General features: G+C 45.9%; 2 protein-coding genes across 2 annotated transcripts; both read right to left on the bottom strand.

The window, feature by feature from the left end:
• Window positions 1-370: 370 nt before the first annotated feature.
• On the bottom strand, window positions 371-19572 carry rergla (RERG/RAS-like a). The gene is made up of 5 exons (XM_045700173.2): window positions 19214-19572; window positions 19022-19078; window positions 16441-16514; window positions 9841-9989; window positions 371-2007 (listed from the first exon to the last, which is right to left on the bottom strand). The coding sequence occupies exons 1-5, from the start codon at window positions 19263-19265 to the stop codon at window positions 1722-1724; spliced, it is 618 nt and encodes a 205-aa protein (XP_045556129.2). The 5' UTR covers window positions 19266-19572; the 3' UTR covers window positions 371-1721.
• On the bottom strand, window positions 8427-9691 carry LOC145861458 (uncharacterized; the record flags this gene model as incomplete). The annotated part of the gene is made up of 2 exons (XM_082964371.1): window positions 8427-8627; window positions 8672-9691. Coding segments are annotated over 2 exons (1221 nt in total), but the record flags the coding sequence as incomplete, so codon positions are not given.
• Window positions 19573-22783: the final 3211 nt, after the last annotated feature.

Here is a 22783-nt window from a genome sequence, read left to right as displayed (position 1 = left end):
GAGGAGACATTGGGTTGAGTAACTCCTTGAGGAGACATTGGGTTGAGTAACTCCTTGAGGAGACATTGGGTTGCGTAACTCCTTGAGGAGTCTTGTTAAGTACAGAGAACACTTCAGTACAGGAGGATGGACACTGACACAAAGAACAACTGCTGTGGTGATCCTCATACCAATAAGCAAGCACGCATGCACACACACACACACACACACACACACACACACACACACACACACACACACACACACACACACACACACACACACACACACACACACACACACACACACACACACACACACACACACACACACACACACACACACACACACACACACACACACCTCCATAAAACCACAACAGACAACCAGACTTGATTACAGTGTTTATTATAGTTTTACATTATATTATGACTTTATAATTAAGACTTTATTCCAGTGAACAATTAACAACATGAAGATGGAACTAAACAGACAAACATTCATTATTTTATGATACATTACCTTTCCATGGAAACAGTAACCACAGGAAGAATTTCCCCCAAAACAACCTCCATGCCAACAAACTACTGGCTCTCTTCAGTAGCAGTATTCAGGCTGCATCCCAAATGGCACCCTGTTCCCTATTTAGTGCACTACTTTTCAATAAGGGCCCATAGGGCTCCGGTCAAACATAGTGCATCATATAGGGAATAGGGTGCTATTTGGAACACACTTCAGTCATAATGAAAGATGTATGAAAAATGGACTGTGTCTGCCACTGTGGCATGCATTGAGCAGTAGAGGCAATAGGGCCAGTAATGTAGTCTCCCTGTGGTATCATTTACTTTACATAGCTAATAATGGAGTCTCCCTGTGGTGTCATTTACTTTACATAGCTAATAATGGAGTCTCCCTGTGGTATCATTTACTTTACATAGCTAATAATGGAGTCTCCCTGTGGTATCATTTACTTTACATAGCTAATAATGGAGTCTCCCTGTGGTATCATTTACTTTACATAGCTAATAATGGAGTCTCCCTGTGGTATCATTTACTTTACATAGCTAATAATGGAGTCTCCATGTGATATCATTTACTTTACATAGCTAATAATGGAGTCTCCCTGTGGTATCATTTACTTTACATAGCTAATGATGGAGTCTCCCTGTGGTATCATTTACTTTACATAGCTAATAATGGAGTCTCCCTGTGGTGTCATTAACTTTACATAGCTAATAATGGAGTCTCCCTGTGGTATCATTTACTTTACATAGCTAATAATGGAGTCTCCCTGTGATATCATGTACATATGTGTGTGTGTGTGTGTGTGTGTGTGTGTGTGTGTGTGTGTGTGTGTGTGTGTGTGTGTGTGTGTGTGTGTGTGTATAAAGTCATTAATCAGCAGCAGTCCTATCAGTCCAATAAGCTCTGTTATAAGTGTAGTACCATTTGTACCACATCTCACACAGAGCTGTCACTTGGTGGTTGGCAACCAGAGGAGTGTAGGTTGGTGGGGGTCTAATTGTTATTGACCCTTTTCCAACCATTTTCATGGTCAACAGTAATAATAGCAACCGCAAGTAAGTAGGTAGGCGTAGCCCATGTTGTTGGTGGTGGGTCCATTCAACGTTACTGACCTTTTCCCACAATCCCTTTCACCATTCAACAACAGTCCCAAGGGGAGAAACAAAGTAACAAGGCCTCTTAGTCCCGGGGTAACACTTGACCCTCCTATCTCCCCTTCACACTGATTTCCTCCGCTTCCCGAAGACATTATTGATGAGTTTGGCCATGGACTTGGAGCCACTAGGTCTCCGTCTCCTCTCCTTGGCCTTGCCCCCCAGGCTGGCGTTGTGGACCATCTTAGAGAACATGAGGACCACCTCCTGGTAGTGTTCTGCTGCAGAGAGCTCGTAGAACTGGCACTGGGACTCTGCTGCCAGGCGCTGGCCTTCCTCTCGACGCACCTCCCTCACGTGGCACAGGTCCTGCTTGTTCCCCACCAGGAACACCAGAGTGTCTGCATCCCTGAGGGGAGAGAGAGAGAGAGAGAGAGGAGGAGGAAGACGTGGTGAGACACAATAAGGACGGTCATAACGAATCCCTGGATGTAAGAGAAGACAAACCAGGAGGACAGGTTGAGTGAAATGGTAGTGACATTTAAAGACTATGGTGCATCTGAAATGCCACCCTATTCCATTTACATGACACTATTTCTGATCAGAGTCATGTCAAAACGTAGTCAAGAAGCAGTCCAAAGTATTGCTCTTTTTAATAGGGAACAGGGTGCCCGTTCAGATGTAACCTATGAGACTAAAACCTCGCTGGAGAGGTGAGAGTATCGTCACTGTATGTGTCAGTGCTAAACTGTAGGTCTGTGTTGTTGTCCACAAACTATTTTGGTGTGACATTTACAGTATGTAGTAACTTTGAATACTGTGGGTGAAGACCCAGTACATTGAGATGTTCCCTCATTAACCAGAAGACCATTAGACAGATGTTCCCTCATTAACCAGAAGACCATTAGACAGATGTTCCCTCATTAACCAGAGGACCACTAGACAGATGTTCCCTCATCCCCATTAGACCATTAGACAGATGTTCCCTCATCCACAGAAGACCATTAGACAGATGTTCCCTCATCCCTAGAAGACCACTAGACAGATGTTCCCTCATCCCTAGAAGCCCACTAGACAGATGTTCCCTCATCCCCATTAGACCAATAGACAGATGTTCCCTCATCCCTAGAAGACCACTAGACAGATGTTCCCTCATCCCTAGAAGACCATTAGACAGATGTTCCCTCATCCCCAGAAGACCATTAGACAGATGTTCTCTCATCCCCATTAGACCACTAGACAGATGTTCCCTCATCCCCATTAGACCATTAGACAGATGTTCCCTCATCCCTAGAAGACCATTACACAGATGTCCCCTCATCCCTAGAAGACCATTACACAGATGTTCCCTCATCCCTAGAAGACAGATGTTCCCTCATCCCTAGAAGACCATTACACAGATGTTCCCTCATCCCTAGAAGACCACTAGACAGATGTTCCCTCATCCCTAGAAGACAGATGTTCCCTCATCCCTAGAAGACCATTACACAGATGTTCCCTCATCCCTAGAAAACAACTACACAGATGTTCCCTCATCCCTAGAAGACCATTACACAGATGTTCCCTCATCCCTAGAAGACAGATGTTCCCTCATCCCTAGAAGACCATTACACAGATGTTCCCTCATCCCTAGAAGACAGATGTTCCCTCATCCCTAGAAGACCATTACACAGATGTTCCCTCATCCCTAGAAGACCACTAGACAGATGTTCCCTCATCCCTAGAAGACAGATGTTCCCTCATCCCTAGAAGACCATTACACAGATGTCCCCTCATCCCCATTAGACCAATGTTCCCTCATCCCCATTAGACCATTAGACAGGTGTTCCCTCATCCACAGAAGACCAATAGACAGACGTTCCCTCATCCCTAGAAGACAGATGTTGCCTCATCCCTAGAAGACAGATGTTCCTAATCCCCATTAGACCATTAAACAGATGTTCCCTCGTCCCCAAAAGACCATTAGACAGATGTTCCCTCATCCACAGAAGACCATTAGACAGGTGTTCCCTCATCCCCATTAGACCACTAGACAGATGTTCCCTCATCCCTAGAAGACCACTAGACAGATGTTCCCTCATCCCCATTAGACCACTAGACAGATGTTCCCTCATCCCTAGAAGACCACTAGACAGATGTTCCCTCATCCCTAGAAGACCACTAGACAGATGTTCCCTCATCCCTAGAAGACCAACAGACAGATGTTCCCTCATCCCCATTAGACCGTTAGACAGATGTTCCCTCATCCCTAGAAGACCAACAGACAGATGTTCCCTCATCCCCATTAGACCGTTAGACAGATGTTCCCTCATCCCTAGAAGACCAACAGACAGATGTTCCCTCATCCCCATTAGACCACTAGACAGATGTTCCCTCATCCCCATTAGACCGTTAGACAGATGTTCCCTCATCCCCATTAGACCGATGTTCCCTCATCCACAGAAGACCATTAGACAGATGTTCCCTCATCCCCATTAGACCACTAGACAGATGTTCCCTCATCCCTAGAAGACCACTAGACAGATGTTCCCTCATCCCCATTAGACCACTAGACAGATGTTCCCTCATCCCCATTAGACCACTAGACAGATGTTCCCTCATCCCCATTAGACCACTAGACAGATGTTCCCTCATCCACAGAAGACCATTCGACAGATGTTCCCTCATCCCCATTAGACCACTAGACAGATGTTCCCTCATCCACAGAAGACCATTAGATAGATGTTCCCTCATCCCTAGAAGACCACTAGACAGATGTTCCCTCATCCCTAGAAGACCACTAGACAGATGTTCCCTCATCCCCATTAGACCACTAGACAGATGTTTCCTCATCCCTAGAAGACCATTAGACAGATGTTCCCTCATCCACAGAAGACCACTAGACAGATGTTCCCTCATCCCCATTAGACCACTAGACAGATGTTTCCTCATCCCTAGAAGACCACTAGACAGATGTTCCCTCATCCCTAGAAGACCACTAGACAGATGTTCCCTCATCCCTAGAAGACCATTAGACAGATGTTCCCTCATCCCCATTAGACAGATGTTCCCTCATCCCTAGAAGACCATTAGACAGATGTTCCCTCATCCCTAGAAGACCACTAGACAGATGTTCCCTCATCCCTAGAAGACCACTAGACAGATGTTCCCTCATCCACAGAAGACCATTAGACAGATGTTCCCTCATCCACAGTAGACCACTAGACAGATGTTCCCTCATCCCCATTAGACCATTAGACAGATGTTCCCCCATCCCTAGAAGACCACTAGACAGATGTTCCCTCATCCCTAGAAGACCATTAGACAGATGTTCCCTCATCCCCATTAGACCAATGTTCCCTCATCCCCATTAGACCGTTAGACAGATGTTCCCTCATCCCCATTAGACCGATGTTCCCTCATCCACAGAAGACCATTAGACAGATGTTCCCTCATCCCCAGTAGACCACTAGACAGATGTTCCCTCATCCCCATTAGACCATTAGACAGATGTTCCCTCATCCCCATTAGACCGTTAGACAGATGTTCCCTCATCCCCATTAGACCGATGTTCCCTCATCCACAGAAGACCATTCGACAGATGTTCCCTCATCCCCATTAGACCACTAGACAGATGTTCCCTCATCCCCATTAGACCATTAGACAGATGTTCCCTCATCCCCATTAGACCATTAGACAGATGTTCCCTCATCCCCATTAGACCACTAGACAGATGTTCCCTCATCCCCATTAGACCACTAGACAGATGTTCCCTCATCCCCATTAGACCATTAGACAGATGTTCCCTCATCCCCATTAGACCATTAGACAGATGTTCCCTCATCCCCATTAGACCGTTAGACAGATGTTCCCTCATCCCCATTAGACCGATGTTCCCTCATCCACAGAAGACCATTCGACAGATGTTCCCTCATCCCCATTAGACCACTAGACAGATGTTCCCTCATCCACAGAAGACCATTAGACAGATGTTCCCTCATCCCTAGAAGACCACTAGACAGATGTTCCCTCATCCCCATTAGACCATTAGACAGATGTTCCCTCATCCCCATTAGACCACTAGACAGATGTTCCCTCATCCACAGAAGACCATTCGACAGATGTTCCCTCATCCCCAGAAGACCATTAGACAGATGTTCCCTCATCCACAGAAGACCATTAGATAGATGTTCCCTCATCCCCAGAAGACCATTAGACAGATGTTCCCTCATCCACAGAAGACCACTAGACAGATGTTCCCTCATCCCTAGAAGACCACTAGACAGATGTTCCCTCATCCCCAGAAGACCATTAGACAGATGTTCCCTCATCCACAGAAGACCATTAGATAGATGTTCCCTCATCCACAGAAGACCATTAGACAGATGTTCCCTCATCCCTAGAAGACCACTAGACAGATGTTTCCTCATCCCTAGAAGACCATTAGACAGATGTTCCCTCATCCACAGAAGACCACTAGACAGATGTTCCCTCATCCCCTTTAGACCACTAGACAGATGTTCCCTCATCCACAGAAGACCATTAGACAGATGTTCCCTCATCCACAGAAGACCACTAGACAGATGTTCCCTCATCCCTAGAAGACCACTAGACAGATGTTTCCTCATCCCTAGAAGACCACTAGACAGATGTTCCCTCATCCCTAGAAGACCACTAGACAGATGTTCCCTCATCCCTAGAAGACCACTAGACAGATGTTCCCTCATCCCTAGAAGACCATTAGACAGATGTTCCCTCATCCCCATTAGACAGATGTTCCCTCGTCCCCATTAGACCATTAGACAGATGTTCCCTCATCCCCATTAGACCATTAGACAGATGTTCCCTCATCCCTAGAAGACCACTAGACAGATGTTCCCTCATCCACAGAAGACCATTAGACAGATGTTCCCTCATCCCTAGAAGACCACTAGACAGATGTTCCCTCATCCCTAGAAGACCATTAGACAGATGTTCCCTCATCCCTAGAAGACCACTAGTGAAAACATTCCAACAATCAGTTCAGCCATAATAGAGAGATGACATAAGATGCCTCAACAGCAATAGAATTCTCATTATGACAGGAGAATTCAATAGCAGCTAGATATTTACTAGAGGATTGGTATGAGAGCAGAATGATGAGTTAGTGGTGTACTGGAATACTACCAGCAGGAACTGAAGGTCATACAGACAATAGATATTGGCTCTGAATAAAATAAGGTGCTGATCACATGGACATGAGCCAGAGAGTTGAATCTCTATGGTAGAATCAATCAATGGGATTACTAACGATGTAACAGTTGTTGGGCAGTGTGGGCTGCTGTTAAACCCACATCAATGTCCAATCTATTGATGTACAATGACAATAATAGGATGGAATGTCAGTCCCACTGCCTCCACTCCTCCCCCTATGCCAAGTGGATGGAAGGTCTGTATCAGTGTGAGGGTCTACCTTTTGGTAGGTCTATGGAACGTGAAGGTCTGTATCAGTGTGAGAGCCTACCTTTTGGTAGGTCTGTGGAACGTGAAGGTCTGTATCAGTGTGAGAGCCTACCTTTTGGTAGGTCTGTGGAACGTGAAGGTCTGTATCAGTGTGAGAGTCTACCTTTTGGTAGGTCTGTGGAACGTGAAGGTCTGTATCAGTGTGAGAGTCTACCTTTTGGTAGGTCTGTGGAACGTGAAGGTCTGTATCAGTGTGAGAGTCTACCTTTTGGTAGGTCTGTGGAACGTGAAGGTCTGTATCAGTGTGAGAGTCTACCTTTTGGTAGGTCTGTGGAACGTGAAGGTCTGTATCAGTGTGAGAGTCTACCTTTTGGTAGGTCTGTGGAACGTGAAGGTCTGTATCAGTGTGAGAGTCTACCTTTTGGTAGGTCTGTGTAACGTGAAGGTCTGTATCAGTGTGAGAGTCTACCTTTTGGTAGGTCTGTGGAACGTGAAGGTCTGTATCAGTGTGAGAGTCTACCTTTTGGTAGGTCTGTGGAACGTGAAGGTCTGTATCAGTGTGAGAGTCTACCTTTTGGTAGGTCTGTGGAACGTGAAGGTCTGTATCAGTGTGAGAGTCTACCTTTTGGTAGGTCTGTGGAACGTGAAGGTCTGTATCAGTGTGAGAGTCTACCTTTTGGTAGGTCTGTGGAACGTGAAGGTCTGTATCAGTGTGAGAGTCTACCTTTTGGTAGGTCTGTGGAACGTGAAGGTCTGTATCAGTGTGAGAGTCTACCTTTTGGTAGGTCTGTGGAACGTGAAGGTCTGTATCAGTGTGAGAGTCTACCTTTTGGTAGGTCTGTGGAACGTGAAGGTCTGTATCAGTGTGAGAGTCTACCTTTTGGTAGGTGAGGGGAACGTGAAGGTCTGTATCAGTGTGAGAGTCTACCTTTTGGTAGGAAAGGGAAATGGAAAGTCTGTATAGGTGAGTGGATGGACTGTACAGGTGAGTGGATGGACTGGACAGGTGAGTGGATGGACTGGACAGGGAGGGTGGATGGACTGGACAGGTGAGTAGATGGACTGGACAGGTGAGTGGATGGACTGGACAGGTGAGTGGATGGACTGGACAGGTGGGTGGATGGACTGGACAGGTGAGTGGATGGACTGGACAGGTGAGTGGAAGGACTGGACAGGTGGGGAGATGGACTGGACAGGTGAGTGGATGGACTGGACAGGTAGGTGGATGGACTGGACAGGTAAATAGATGGACTGGACAGGTGAGTGGATGGACTGGACAGGTAGGTGGATGGACTGGACAGGTAAATAGATGGACTGGACAGGTGAGTGGATGGACTGGACAGGTAAATGGATGGACTGGAAAGGTGAGTGGATGGACTGGACAGGTGTATAGATGGACTGGACAGGTCAGTGGATGAACTGGACAGGTGAGTGGATGGACTGGACAGGTGAGTGGATGGACTGGACAGGTGAGTGGATGGACTGGACAGGTGCATAGATGGACTGGACAGGTGAGTGGATGGACTGGACAGGAGGGTGGATGGACTGGACAGGTGGGTGGATGGACTGGACAGGTGGGTGGATGGACTGGACAGGAGGGTGGATGGACTGGACAGGTGAGGTGGAAGGACTGGACAGGTGGGTAGATGGACTGGACAGGTGAGTGGATGGACTGGACAGGTAGGTGGATGGACTGGACAGGTAAATAGATGGACTGGACAGGTGAGTGGATGGACTGGACAGGTAAATGCATGGACTGGAAAGGTGAGTGGATGGACTGGACAGGTGTGTAGATGGACTGGACAGGTGAGTGGAAGGACTGGACAGGTGGGTGGATGGACTGGACAGGTAAATAGATGGACTGGACAGGTGAGTGGATGGACTGGACAGGTGGTGAATGGACTGGACAGGTGGGTGAATGGACAGGACAGGTGGTGGATGGACTGGACAGGAGGGTGGATGGACTGGACAAGTGAATGGAAAAACTGGACAGGTAAGTGGATGGACTGTACAGGTGAGCAGATGGACAGGACAGGTGTGTGGATGGACTGGACAGGTGAGTGGATGGACTGGACAGGTGAGTGGATGGACTGGACAGGTGAGTAGATGGACTGGACAGGTAGGTAGATGGACTGGACAGGTAGGTAGATGGACTGGACAGGTGAGTGGATAGACTGGGCAGGTGAGTGGATGGACTGGACAGATGCATGGATGGACTGGACAGGTGAGTGGATGGACTGGGCAGGTGGGTGGATGGACTGGACAGGTGAGTGGATGGACTGTACAGGTGAGTAGATGGACTGGGCAGGTGAGTGGATGGACTGGACAGGTGATGGATGGACTGTACAGGTGAGTAGATGGACTGGACAGGTGACTAGATGGACTGGACAGGTAAATAGATGGACTGGACAGGTGAATAGATGGACTGGACAGGTGAGTGGATGGACTGGACAGGTGAGTAGATGGACTGGACAGGTGAGTAGATGGACTGGGCAGGTGAGTGGATGGACTGGACAGGTGGGCGGATGGACTGGACAGGTGTGTGGATGGACTGTACAGGTGAGTAGATGGACTGGACAGGTGAGTGGAAGGACTGTACAGGTGAGTAGATGGACAGGACAGGTGTGTGGATGGACTGTACAGGTGAGTAGATGGACAGGACAGGTGAGTAGATGGACAGGACAGGTGTGTGGATGGACTGTACAGGTGAGTAGATGGACAGGACAGGTGTATGGATGGACTGGACAGGTGAGTGGATGGACTGTACAGGTGAGTGATGGACGGACAGGTGAGTGGATGGACTGGACAGGTGGGTGGTTACCTTTTGGCCACTCCCAGGTTTAACTCTCTGATCAGGTGTACTACGGCTTTAGCCTTGATGAAGGAGGAGCGGTCACTGATGTCATAGACCACTATGAAGCCATCAGCCCAGTGGATCTGGTCGGTCAGAGTTAACTTCCCCTCACAGACCTGCAGAGCAACACAAACAGCAAGGACATGTTGCTATAACCAAGCAATCTGATTCACACCAGCGGAGGCTGGTGAAGGGAGGGTCGGCTCATAGTAATGGCTGGAATAGAATAAGGCTGGAATGGAATGAGAGAAACCCCATTCCATTCATTACAACGAGCCTGTCCTCCGATGTAAAGTTACCCCAGCCTCCACTAAGCCTGTCCTCCGATGTAAAGTTAACCCAGCCTCCACTAAGCCTGTCCTCCGATGTAAAGTTACCCCAGCCTCCACTAAGCCTGTCCTCCGATGTAAAGTTAACCCAGCCTCCACTAAGCCTGTCCTCCGATGTAAAGTTACCCCAGCCTCCACTAAGCCTGTCCTCTGATGTAAAGTTAACCCAGCCTCCACTAAGCCTGTCCTCCGATGTAAAGTTACCCCAGCCTCCACTAAGCCTGTCCTCCGATGTAAAGTTACCCCAGCCTCCAGTAAGCCTGTCCTCCGATGTAAAGTTACCCCAGCCTCCACTAAGCCTGTCCTCCGATGTAAAGTTACCCCAGCCTCCACTAAGCCTGTCCTCCGATGTAAAGTTACCCCAGCCTCCACTAAGCCTGTCCTCCGATGTAAAGTTACCCCAGCCTCCACTAAGCCTGTCCTCCGATGTAAAGTTACCCCAGCCTCCACTAAGCCTGTCCTCCGATGTAAAGTTACCCCAGCCTCCACTAAGCCTGTCCTCCGATGTAAAGTTACCCCAGCCTCCACTAAGCCTGTCCTCCGATGTAAAGTTACTCCAGCCTCCACTAAGCCTGTCCTCCGATGTAAAGTTACCCCAGCCTCCACTAAGCCTGTCCTCCGATGTAAAGTTACCCCAGCCTCCACTAAGCCTGTCCTCCGATGTAAAGTTACCCCAGCCTCCACTAAGCTTGTCCTCCGATGTAAAGTTACCCCAGCCTCCACTAAGCCTGTCCTCCGATGTAAAGTTACCCCAGCCTCCACTAAGCCTGTCCTCCAATGTAAAGTTACCCCAGCCTCCACTAAGCTTGTCCTCCGATGTAAAGTTACCCCAGCCTCCACTAAGCCTGTCCTCCGATGTAAAGTTACCCCAGCCTCCACTAAGCCTGTCCTCCAATGTAAAGTTACCCCAGCCTCCAGTAAGTGATCTGACTTCACATGCTGAAATAAAAGCCTTCATCCTACTCTGATGAATCATAATTATAAACAGGGTGGTTCGAGCCCTGAATGCTGATTGGCTGACCGTATACCACGGGTATGACAAAACAATTATTTTTATTGCTCTAATTACATTGGTAATCAGTTTATAATAACAATAAGGCACCTTGGGGGTTTGTGGTATATGGCCAATATACCATGACAAACAGCTGTATCTAGGCACTCCGCGTTGCGTCGTGCATAAGATCAGCCTTTAGCCGTGATATATTGGCCATATACCACACATCCTCTGGCCTTATTTCTTAATTATAACCTAAGGTTGCCTTCGCCCACTTCTGGGCATTTCCACTTTGTTATCGCAGACATCCATCCAACTCCTAGAGGTAATGCTCCTGTCACTTCAGTGCAAATTCAAAGTCTTCCTTCTGTGGGGAAATGGTTCAGGTCTGATTTACAGTGATGTATTAACTGTGGGGGAAATGGTTCAGGGCTGATTTACAGTGGTGTATTAACTGTGGGGGAAATGGTTCAGGTCTGATTTACAGTGATGTATTAACTGTGGGGGAAATGGTTCAGGGCTGATTTACAGTGATGTATTAACTGTGGGGGAAATGGTTCAGGTCTGATTTACAGTGATGTATTAACTGTGGGGGAAATGGTTCTGGTCTGATTTACAGTGATGTATTAACTGTGGGGGAAATGGTTCAGGTCTGATTTACAGTGATGTATTAACTGTGGGGGAAATGGTTCTGGTCTGATTTACAGTGATGTATTAACTGGGGGGGAAATGGTTCTGGTCTGATTTACAGTGATGTATTAACTGTGGGGGAAATGGTTCAGGGCTGATTTACAGTGATGTATTAACTGTGGGGAAATGGTTCTGGTCTGATTTACAGTGATGTATTAACTGTGGGGAAATGGTTCTGGTCTGATTTACAGTGATGTATTAACTGTGGGGGAAATGGTTCAGGTCTGATTTACAGTGATGTATTAACTGTGGGGGAAATGGTTCAGGTCTGATTTACAGTGATGTATTAACTGTGGGGGAAATGGTTCTGGTCTGATTTACAGTGGTGTATTAACTGTGGGGAAATGGTTCTGGTCTGATTTACAGTGATGTATTAACTGTGGGGGAAATGGTTCAGGTCTGATTTACAGTGGCGTATTAACTGTGGGGGAAATGGTTCAGGTCTGATTTACAGTGATGTATTAACTGTGGGGGAAATGGTTCAGGTCTGATTTACAGTGATGTATTAACTGTGGGGGAAATGGTTCAGGTCTGATTTACAGTGATGTATTAACTGTGGGGGAAATGGTTCAGGTCTGATTTACAGTGATGTATTAACTGTGGGGGAAATGGTTCTGGTCTGATTTACAGTGATGTATTAACTGTGGGGGAAATGGTTCTGGTCTGATTTACAGTGATGTATTAACTGTGGGGGAAATGGTTCTGGGCTGATTTACAGTGATGTATTAACTGTGGGGGAAATGGTTCAGGTCTGATTTACAGTGATGTATTAACTGTGGGGGAAATGGTTCTGGTCTGATTTACAGTGATGTATTAACTGTGGGGGAAATGGTTCTGGTCTGATTTACAGTGATGTATTAACTGTGGGGAAATGGCTCTAGTCTGATTTACAGTGATGTATTAACTGTGGGGGAAATGGTTCTGGTCTGATTTACAGTGATGTATTAACTGTGGGGGAAATGGTTCAGGTCTGATTTACAGTGATGTATTAACTGTGGGGAAAATGGTTCTGGTCTGATTTACAGTGATGTAATAACTGTGGGGGAAATGGTTCTGGTCTGATTTACAGTGATGTAATAACTGTGGGGGAAATTGTTCTGGTCTGATTTACAGTGGTGTATTAACTGTGGGGGAAATGGTTCTGGTCTGATTTACAGTGATGTATTAACTGTGGGGAAAATGGTTCAGGGCTGACTTACAGTGATGTATTAACTGTGGGGGAAATGGTTCTGGTCTGATTTACAGTGATGTATTAACTGTGGGGGAAATGGTTCTGGTCTGATTTACAGTGATGTATTAACTGTGGGGGAAATGGTTCTGGTCTGATTTACAGTGATGTATTAACTGTGGGGGAAATGGTTCTGGTCTGATTTACAGTGATGTATTAACTGTGGGGGAAATGGTTCTGGTCTGATTTACAGTGGCGTATTAACTGTGGGGGAAATGGCTCTAGTCTGATTTACAGTGATGTATTAACTGTGGGGGAAATGGTTCTGGTCTGATTTACAGTGATGTATTAACTGTGGGGGAAATGGCTCTAGTCTGATTTACAGTGATGTATTAACTGTGGGGGAAATGGTTCAGGTCTGATTTACAGTGATGTATTAACTGTGGGGGAAATGGTTCTGGTCTGATTTACAGTGATGTATTAACTGTGGGGGAAATGGTTCTGGTCTGATTTACAGTGATGTATTAACTGTGGGGGAAATGGTTCAGGTCTGATTTACAGTGATGTATTAACTGTGGGGGAAATGGTTCTGGTCTGATTTACAGTGATGTATTAACTGTGGGGGAAATGGTTCTGGTCTGATTTACAGTGATGTATTAACTGTGGGGGAAATGGTTCTGGTCTGATTTACAGTGATGTATTAACTGTGGGGGAAATGGTTCAGGTCTGATTTACAGTGATGTATTAACTGTGGGGAAAATGGTTCAGGTCTGATTTACAGTGATGTATTAACTGTGGGGGAAATGGTTCTGGTCTGATTTACAGTGATGTATTAACTGTGGGGGAAATGGTTCTGGTCTGATTTACAGTGATGTATTAACTGTGGGGGAAATGGTTCAGGTCTGATTTACAGTGATGTATTAACTGTGGGGGAAATGGTTCAGGTCTGATTTACAGTGATGTATTAACTGTGGGGGAAATGGTTCTGGTCTGATTTACAGTGATGTATTAACTGTGGGGGAAATGGTTCTGGTCTGATTTACAGTGATGTATTAACTGTGGGGGAAATGGTTCTGGTCTGATTTACAGTGATGTATTAACTGTGGGGGAAATGGTTCTGGTCTGATTTACAGTGATGTATTAACTGTGGGGGAAATGGTTCAGGGCTGATTTACAGTGATGTATTAACTGTGGGGGAAATGGTTCTGGTCTGATTTACAGTGATGTATTAACTGTGGGGGAAATGGTTCAGGTCTGATTTACAGTGATGTATTAACTGTGGGGAAATGGTTCTGGTCTGATTTACAGTGATGTATTAACTGTGGGGGAAATGGTTCTGGTCTGATTTACAGTGATGTATTAACTGTGGGGGAAATGGTTCAGGTCTGATTTACAGTGATGTATTAACTGTGGGGGAAATGGTTCAGGTCTGATTTACAGTGATGTATTAACTGTGGGGAAATGGTTCAGGTCTGATTTACAGTGATGTATTAACTGTGGGGAAATGGCTCTAGTCTGATTTACAGTGATGTATTAACTGTGGGGGAAATGGTTCTAGTCTGATTTACAGTGGTGTATTAACTGTGGGGGAAATGGTTCTGGTCTGATTTACAGTGATGTATTAACTGTGGGGGAAATGGTTCAGGTCTGATTTACAGTGATGTATTAACTGTGGGGGAAATGGTTCAGGTCTGATTTACAGTGGTGTATTGAATGCAGTGCAGAACTTTGGCTGTGACTATATAAGAAGGGTTAGAGAGACAGGGAGAGAAAGAGAGGGAGGGAAAGTGTCAGAGAGAGGAAGGGAAAGAGGCAGGGAGAGAGGGAGGAACCAGAGACAGGGAGGGAGACAGGGAAAGAGGCAGGGAGAGAGGGAGGAACCAGAGACAGGGAGGGAGACAGGGAAAGAGGCAGGGAGAGAGGGAGGGAGACAGGGAAAGAGGGATGGTGGGAGGGAGACAGGGAAAGAGGGAGGGAGGCAGGGAAAGAGGGATGGTGGGAGGGAGACAGGGAAAGAGGCAGGGAGAGAGGGAGGGAGACAGGGAAAGAGGGATGGTGGGAGGGAGACAGGGAAAGAGGCCGGCGAGAGAGGGAGGGAGACAGGGAAAGAGGGATGGTGGGAGGGAGACAGGGAAAGAGGCAGGGAGAGAGGGAGGGAGACAGGGAAAGAGGCAGGGAGAGAGGGAGGGAGACAGGGAAAGAGGGAGGGAGGCAGGGAAAGAGGGATGGTGGGAGGGAGACAGGGAAAGAGGGAGGGAGGCAGGGAAAGAGGGATGGTGGGAGGGAGACAGGGAAAAGGGAGGGAGGCAGGGAAAGAGGGAGGGTGGGAGGGAGACAGGGAAAGAGGGAGGCAGGGAAAGAGGGAGGGTGGGAGGGAGACAGGGAAAGAGGGAGGCAGGGAAAGAGGGAGGGAGGCATTGCTGCATGCTTGGCTGGGCACAATAAGTGAGATTGATTACTCTGTTAGGAGTTTTCACTGCACTGACTTTATTATCCTGTACCATACATGTATTACCCTGTACCATACATGTATTATCCTGTACCATACATGTATTATCCTGTACCATACATGTATAATCCTGTACCATACATGTATTATCATGTACCATACATGTATTATCCTGTACCATACATGTATAATCCTGTACCATACATGTATTATCATGTACCATACATGTATTATCCTGTACCATACATGTATTATCATGTACCATACATGTATTATCCTGTACCATACATGTATTATCATGTACCATACATGTATTATCCTGTACCATACATGTATTATCCTGTACCATACATGTATTATCATGTACCATACATTTATTATCCTGTACCATACATTTATTATCATGTACCATACATGTATTATCCTGTAACATACATTTATTATCATGTACCATACATGTATTATCCTGTATAATACATGTATTATCCTGTACCATACATTTATTATCATGTACCATACATGTATTATCATGTACCATACATTTATTATCATGTACCATACATGTATTATCCTGTACCATACATTTCAGATAGAGGAATATTGGGTATAAGAGATGGCTTTTATTATCCTGTACCATACATGTATTATCCTGTACCATACATGTATTATCCTGTACCATACATGTATTATCATGTACCATACATTTCAGATAGAGGAATATTGGTTATAAGAGATGGCTTTTATTATCCTGTACCATACATGTATTATCCTGTACCATACATGTATTATCATGTACCATACATTTCAGATAGAGGAATATTGGTTATAAGAGATGGCTTTTCTTCAGCTTATGAAGCTTATAAAGTGGCCACTCAGATCATTTAATTGTGATAATAAACATGATGGCCATCACGTGGTTCCCCTCCTCTCAACTCACCTGTGAGCATGGATCATAGAGTTCTAGATTCAGCTGTCTACCATCAATAGACAGACGCTTTCTGTATATGCATTCTGCATGAGAGAGAGAGAGAGAGAGTGAGAGAGAGAGAGGTAGAGTGAGAAAGAAACAGAGAGAGAGAAATAGAGAGACAGAAGGAGAGAGAGAGAGAAAGAGGGAAAGAGAGAGAGAAAGAGAGAGGGAAAGAGAGCGAGCGCGAGAGAGAAAGAGAGAGAGAGGGATAGAGAGACAGAGAGAGAAAGAAAGAAAGAGCGAGAGAGCGAGAGCGAGAGAGAAGAAAGAAAGAAAGAAAGAAAGAAAGAAAGAAAGAGAGAGAGAGAGAAGAGAGAGAGAGAGAGAGAGAGAGAGAGAGAGAGAGAAATGGGGGATTGAAAGAGGGGAGAAAATGACAATAATTAGATAAAATGAAGCTACGGTAAAGTCCAGTTTCCACAACAGTCACTATCTAACCTAATGCCCGGAGGAGTGTTATTCAACCTTTCTATCCATAGAAATATGATCAATATTAAATAATAACAACACAGACTAATACCAATATTGACTAGATACTTTTATTTTGAATCACTGTAGCCTAAAATATTTCATACAAATGATCCAACATGTACAATACAACATGTAGCCTACAATACAACATGTAGCATACGACACGACATGTAGCCGACAGTACAACATGTAGCCGACAACACAACATGTAGCCGACAGTACAACATGTAGCCGACAACACAACATGTAGCCGACAATACAACATGTAGCCTACAATACAACATGTAGCCTACAACACAACATGTAGCCTACAACACAACATGTAGCCTACAATACAACATGTAGCCTACAATACAACATGTAGCCTACAACACAACATGTAGCCGACAGTACAACATGTGGCCTACAATACAACATGTAGCCTACAGTACAACATGTAGCCTACAGTACAACATGTAGCCGACAATACAACATGTAGCCGACAATACAACATGTAGCCGACAATACAACATGTAGCCGACAATACAACATGTAGCCGACAATACAACATGTAGCCGACAATACAACTTGTAGCCTACAATACAACATGTAGCCTACAATACAACATGTAGCCTACAATACAACATGTACAATACAACATGTAGCCTACAACACAACATGTAGCCTACAACACAACATGTAGCCTACAACACAACATGTAGCCGACAACACAACATGTAGCCTACAAACAACATGTAGCCTACAATACAACATGTAGCCTACAACACAACATGTAGCCTACAACACAACATGTAGCCACAACACAACATGTAGCCGACAACACAACATGTAGCCGACAACACAACATGTAGCCGACAACACAACATGTAGCCGACAACACAACATGTAGCCGACAACACAACATGTAGCCGACAACACAACATGTAGCCGACAACACAACATGTAGCCGACAATACAACATGTAGCCTACAATACAACATGTAGCCTACAATACAACATGTAGCCTACAACACAACATGTAGCCTACAATACAACATGTAGCCTACAACACAACATGTAGCCTACAACACAACATGTAGCCTACAACACAACATGTAGCCGACAATACAACATGTAGCCGACAACACAACATGTAGCCGACAACACAACATGTAGCCGACAACACAACATGTAGCCTACAACACAACATGTAGCCTACAACACAACATGTAGCCTACAATACAACATGTAGCCGACAATACAACATGTAGCCGACATGTAGCCTACAACACAACATGTAGCCTACAACACAACATGTAGCCGACAATACAACATGTAGCCGACATGTAGCCTACAACACAACATGCAGCCTACAACACAACATGTAGCCGACAATACAACATGTAGCCGACATGTAGCCTACAACACAACATGTAGCCTACAATACAACATGTAGCCGACAATACAACATGTATCCGACAACACAACATGTAGCCGACAACACAACATGTAGCCTACAATACAACATGTAGCCGACAACACAACATGTAGCCGACAACACAACATGTAGCCGACAATACAACATGTATCCGACAACACAACATGTAGCCGACAACACAACATGTAGCCGACAACACAACATGTAGCCGACAACACAACATGTAGCCTACAACACAACATGTAGCCGACAATACAACATGTAGCCGACAACACAACATGTAGCCGACAAACAACATGTAGCCGACAATACAACATGTATCCGACAACACAACATGTAGCCGACAACACAACATGTAGCCGACAACACAACTGAACAATACTTCTGATGGAAGTAGCCTAGCTATATCCAATCATCTACCATCTGATGAAGGACAATGTGTTCACTAGGAAACATCAGGAGATCGAACAATTACGTAATTATGTCAGAACTGGACATGAGTAACGATGCGTAAAAGCAATGATATGGATCAAAGATCAATTGGAAAACAAAACATTTGTAAATGTCTTTTTTTTTTTTACAGATTGTTTCATAATAATTAGCATGAAGTTGTATTCATGTTACACAAGTCTATTGTAGAAAACTAAGTAGGTTAGAAACCTGATGATGATGCATATTCGCCGATAAATCGCCTCGTCAGGAATCGAACGATGAGAGCTGAGGAAGGAATAAGATAGTTATATATATATGTAAAATCAATAGCCTACGAATAATGTACACTATTTGGACAAACAATAAGCCAAACCAACCGAACGAAATGTTTTTACATGACAGGTAAAACATTTGTCTTACCTGATTTCCCGACTCCTTCGCCTCCCAAAACCGCAAGTTTAATATCATTCATTATTGCGGTTTGAATCCCTTCCGATTTAAAAAAAAAAAAGTGGTTGTTAAAGTTTACAAATCAAAGGAAAAATAACAATAATCCCTTTGAAAAATCGAATCCCTTGAAGTCTACATTACACTACGACCAAAAGAAGAGTTTAAAAAAAATCGAGTAGGACGCATCCATAGTCGTTCGACCGTTTCCACTCTGTCGCTCTGTTCAAGTGTTGATCTGTTGGAGCGGCGTCCCGGTACCGGCGCTGCGTACAGCCTTCTATCTCAGGGTTCTGAAGCACGCACTGTTCTCAACCGAGAGAGAGCGAGGGAGAGGTGAGAGAGAGAGGAGAGGGGAGAGGGAGAGGGAGAGGGAGAGGGAGAGAGAGAGAGAGAGAGAGAGAGAGAGCAGCTCGATCATAACGTCACTATGACGAACACATTGGTTGAAGTGAGTGAGACATGGACATCAGAGGCATGCTTTTATAAATGAGAAGCACACTTGTTTTTCATGGAGAGGAGAGGTAGCGTTTGTGTTTTTCCTCCCTCCTACCCTCTTTATTCTCCTCATTGAAGAGACTTATTCAGTAGGTTTTAGAATGACCTTTGTGGATGTGTTCCCTCATAGCAACAAAAACCATCAACACAGAGTAACAACAAGACCTTAGTGACCTATAGAATAGCTCATCATACACTACATCACCAACAGTATGTGGAAACCTGCTCGTCCAATAATCTCATTCTAAAATTATGGGTATTAATATGGAGTTGGTTCCCCCCTTTGCTGCTATAACAGCCTCCACTCTTCTGGGAAGGCTTTCCACTAGATGTTGGTACATTGCTGCTATAACAGCCTCCACTCTTCTGGGAAGGCTTTCCACTAGATGTTGGAACATTGCTGCTATAACAGCCTCCACTCTTCTGGGAAGGCTTTCCACTAGATGTTGGAACATTGCTGCAGGGGGACTTGCTTCCATTCAGCCACAAGAGCATTAGTGAGGTCGGGCACTGATGTTGGGCGATTAGGGTTGGCTCGCAGTCGGCGTTCCAATTCTTCCCAAAGGTGTTCGATGGGGTTGTGGTCAGGGCTCTGTGCAGGCCAGTCAAGTTCTTCCACAACGATCTCGATAAACCATTTCTGTACGGACCTCGTTTTGTGCACTGGGGCATTGTCCTGCTGAAACAGGAAAGGACCTTCCTCAAACTGTTGCCACAAAGTTTGGAAGCACAGAATTGTCTAGAATGTCATCGGCCTAGCCCGAACCATGAATAACAGCCCCAGACCGTTATTCCTCTTCCACCAAACTTTACAGTTGGCATCCTGCATTGGGGCAGGTAGCGTGTCCTGGCATCCGCCAAACACAGATTCGTTCGTCGGACTGCCAGATGGTGAAGTGTGATTCATCACTCCAGTGAACGTGTTTCCACTGCTCCAGAGTTCAATGGCGGTGAGCTTTACACCACTCCAGCTGATGCATGGCGTTGCACATGGTGATCTTAGGTTGGTGTGCGGCTGCTTGACCATGGAAACCCATTTCATGAAGCTCCCGACAAAGAACAGCTCTTGTGCTGACGTTGCTTCCAGAGGCAGTTTGGAACTTGGTACTGAGTGTTGCAACCGAGAACAGATGGTTTTTACGCTCTACTCGCTTCAGCACTCGACGGTCCCGTTCTGTGAGCTTGTGTGTCCTACCACTTCGCGGCTGAGCCGTTGTTGCTCCTAGATGTTTCCACTTCACAATAACAGCCCTTACAGTAGACTGAAACAGCTCTAGCAGGGCAGAAATTTGACAAACTGACTTGGTGGAAAGGTGGCATCCTATGACGGTGCCACGTTGAAAGTTACTGAGCTCTTCAGTAAGGCCATTCTACTGCCAATGTTTCACTATGGAGATTGCATGGCGGTGTGCTCGATTTTATACACCTGTCAGCGACGGGTGTGGCTGAAATAGCCGAATCCACTAAATTGAAGGGGTGTCCACATACTTTTGTATATTTAGTATACTTTTATAATAAAGAAACCTGCATCTTTCATTGACACTGTTAGAGCACTGATGTTAGGAAGGAAAACATCTGAGAAAAATTGGTTCGGCACAAGTGTGTACATCTGCTCCAAACACGAGATCAGCCAGCACTTTACATATTTTACAGAACTTAAAGTTCTATCTTATCAATTGAAGGAAAAGTGGGACAGGAAGCTGGCTCGCTGTACATACTGTGGATTGATTGCTCATCAGCAGAACAGGCTTGTGGAGACATAGTGCAGCATTTTTCAGGCACTTTTCTAGAGGCGCGCAAGGTAAGTCATGAAGAGAAAAAAAAGGCCAGGGAGAGAGAGAGCAAGAGAGAGAGAGATGTAGAGAGCGATAGAAAGAGGGAGGAGAAAGAGAGAGAGAGAGAGAGATGGGGGAGTGAAGGAGGGGAGAAAATGACAATAACTAGATGAAATGAGGCTATGGTAAAGTCCAGTTTCCACAACAGTATTGTGAGGCAGACCCTCCTGAACTATAGCTGCTACCTCTTCATTAGAGGATCTGATTTGGCAGGGAGCCTAGCGGTGTCAGAGTGGTGACAGGGAGTCTAGCGGTGTCAGAGTGGTGACAGGGAGTCTAGCGGTGTCAGAGTGGTGACAGGGAGTCTAGAGGTGTCAGAGTGGTGACAGGGTGTCTAGCGGTGTCAGAGTGGTGACAGGGAGCCTAGCGGTGTCAGATTGGTGACAGGGAGGTCTAGCGGTGTCAGATTGGTGACAGGGAGTCTAGAGGTGTCAGAGAGTCTAGCGGTGTCAGAGGGTGACAGGGGTCCAAAGGTGTCAGAGTGGTGACAGGGAGTCTAGCGGTGTCAGAGTGGTGACAGGGAGTCTAGAGGTGTCTGAGTGGTGACAGGGTATCTAGCGGTGTCAGAGTGGTGACAGGGGGTCTAGAGGTGTCAGAGTGGTGACAGGGGGTCTAGAGGTGTCAGAGTGGTGACAGGGGGTCTAGAGGTGTCTGAGTGGTGACAGGGAGTCTAGCGGTGTCAGAGAGGTGACAGGGAGTCTAGAGGTGTCAGAGTGGTGACAGGGGGTCTAGAGGTGTCAGAGTGGTGACAGGGGGTCTAGAGGTGTCAGAGTGGTGACAGGGAGTCTAGAGGTGTCAGAGTGGTGACAGGGTCCCTAGAGGTGTCAGAGGGGTGACAGGGAGTCTAGCGGTGACAGAGTGGTGACAGGGAGTCTAGCGGTGTCAGAGAGGTGACAGGGGGTCTAGCGGTGTCAGAGTGGTGACAGGGAGTCTAGAGGTGTCAGAGAAGTGACAGGGAGTCTAGCGGTGTCAGAGGGGTGACAGGGAGTCTAGCGGTGTCAGAGAGGTGACAGGGAGTTGAAACTAGATTCACTCTGAAAAACAATGCTCTTGCTGAGCCACTATCACAGAATAATAACATCATTTTTCAGAGGCACGTAAGATAAGGCCAAATAGATCAATCTGATTCTCTCTCGCTGTTTACCATGGTGATTGTTATCCAGTCAATTTAACAATCTGATTCTCTCTCATTATAACAATCTGATTCTCT

Source organism: Salmo salar, chromosome 17 (genome assembly GCF_965601325.2).
Source record: "Salmo salar chromosome 17, fSalSal1, whole genome shotgun sequence".
Classification (NCBI taxonomy): domain Eukaryota; kingdom Metazoa; phylum Chordata; class Actinopteri; order Salmoniformes; family Salmonidae; genus Salmo; species Salmo salar.
This window is presented reverse-complemented; position numbering and strand designations above follow the sequence as displayed.

What these genes read in the sequence shown, in the direction of transcription:
- rergla (XM_045700173.2), bottom strand. Translation starts at nt 19,265, where the DNA reads ATGAATGATATTAAACTTGCGGTTTTGGGAGGCGAAGGAGTCGGGAAA. An exon ending in CGAAGGAGTCGGGAAATCAG is followed by an intron (nt 19,079 to 19,213) that starts GTAAGACAAATG and finishes TTCCTTCCTCAG; the next exon opens with CTCTCATCGTTCGATTCCTG. An exon ending in CGAATATGCATCATCATCAG is followed by an intron (nt 16,515 to 19,021) that starts GTTTCTAACCTA and finishes TCTCTCATGCAG; the next exon opens with AATGCATATACAGAAAGCGT.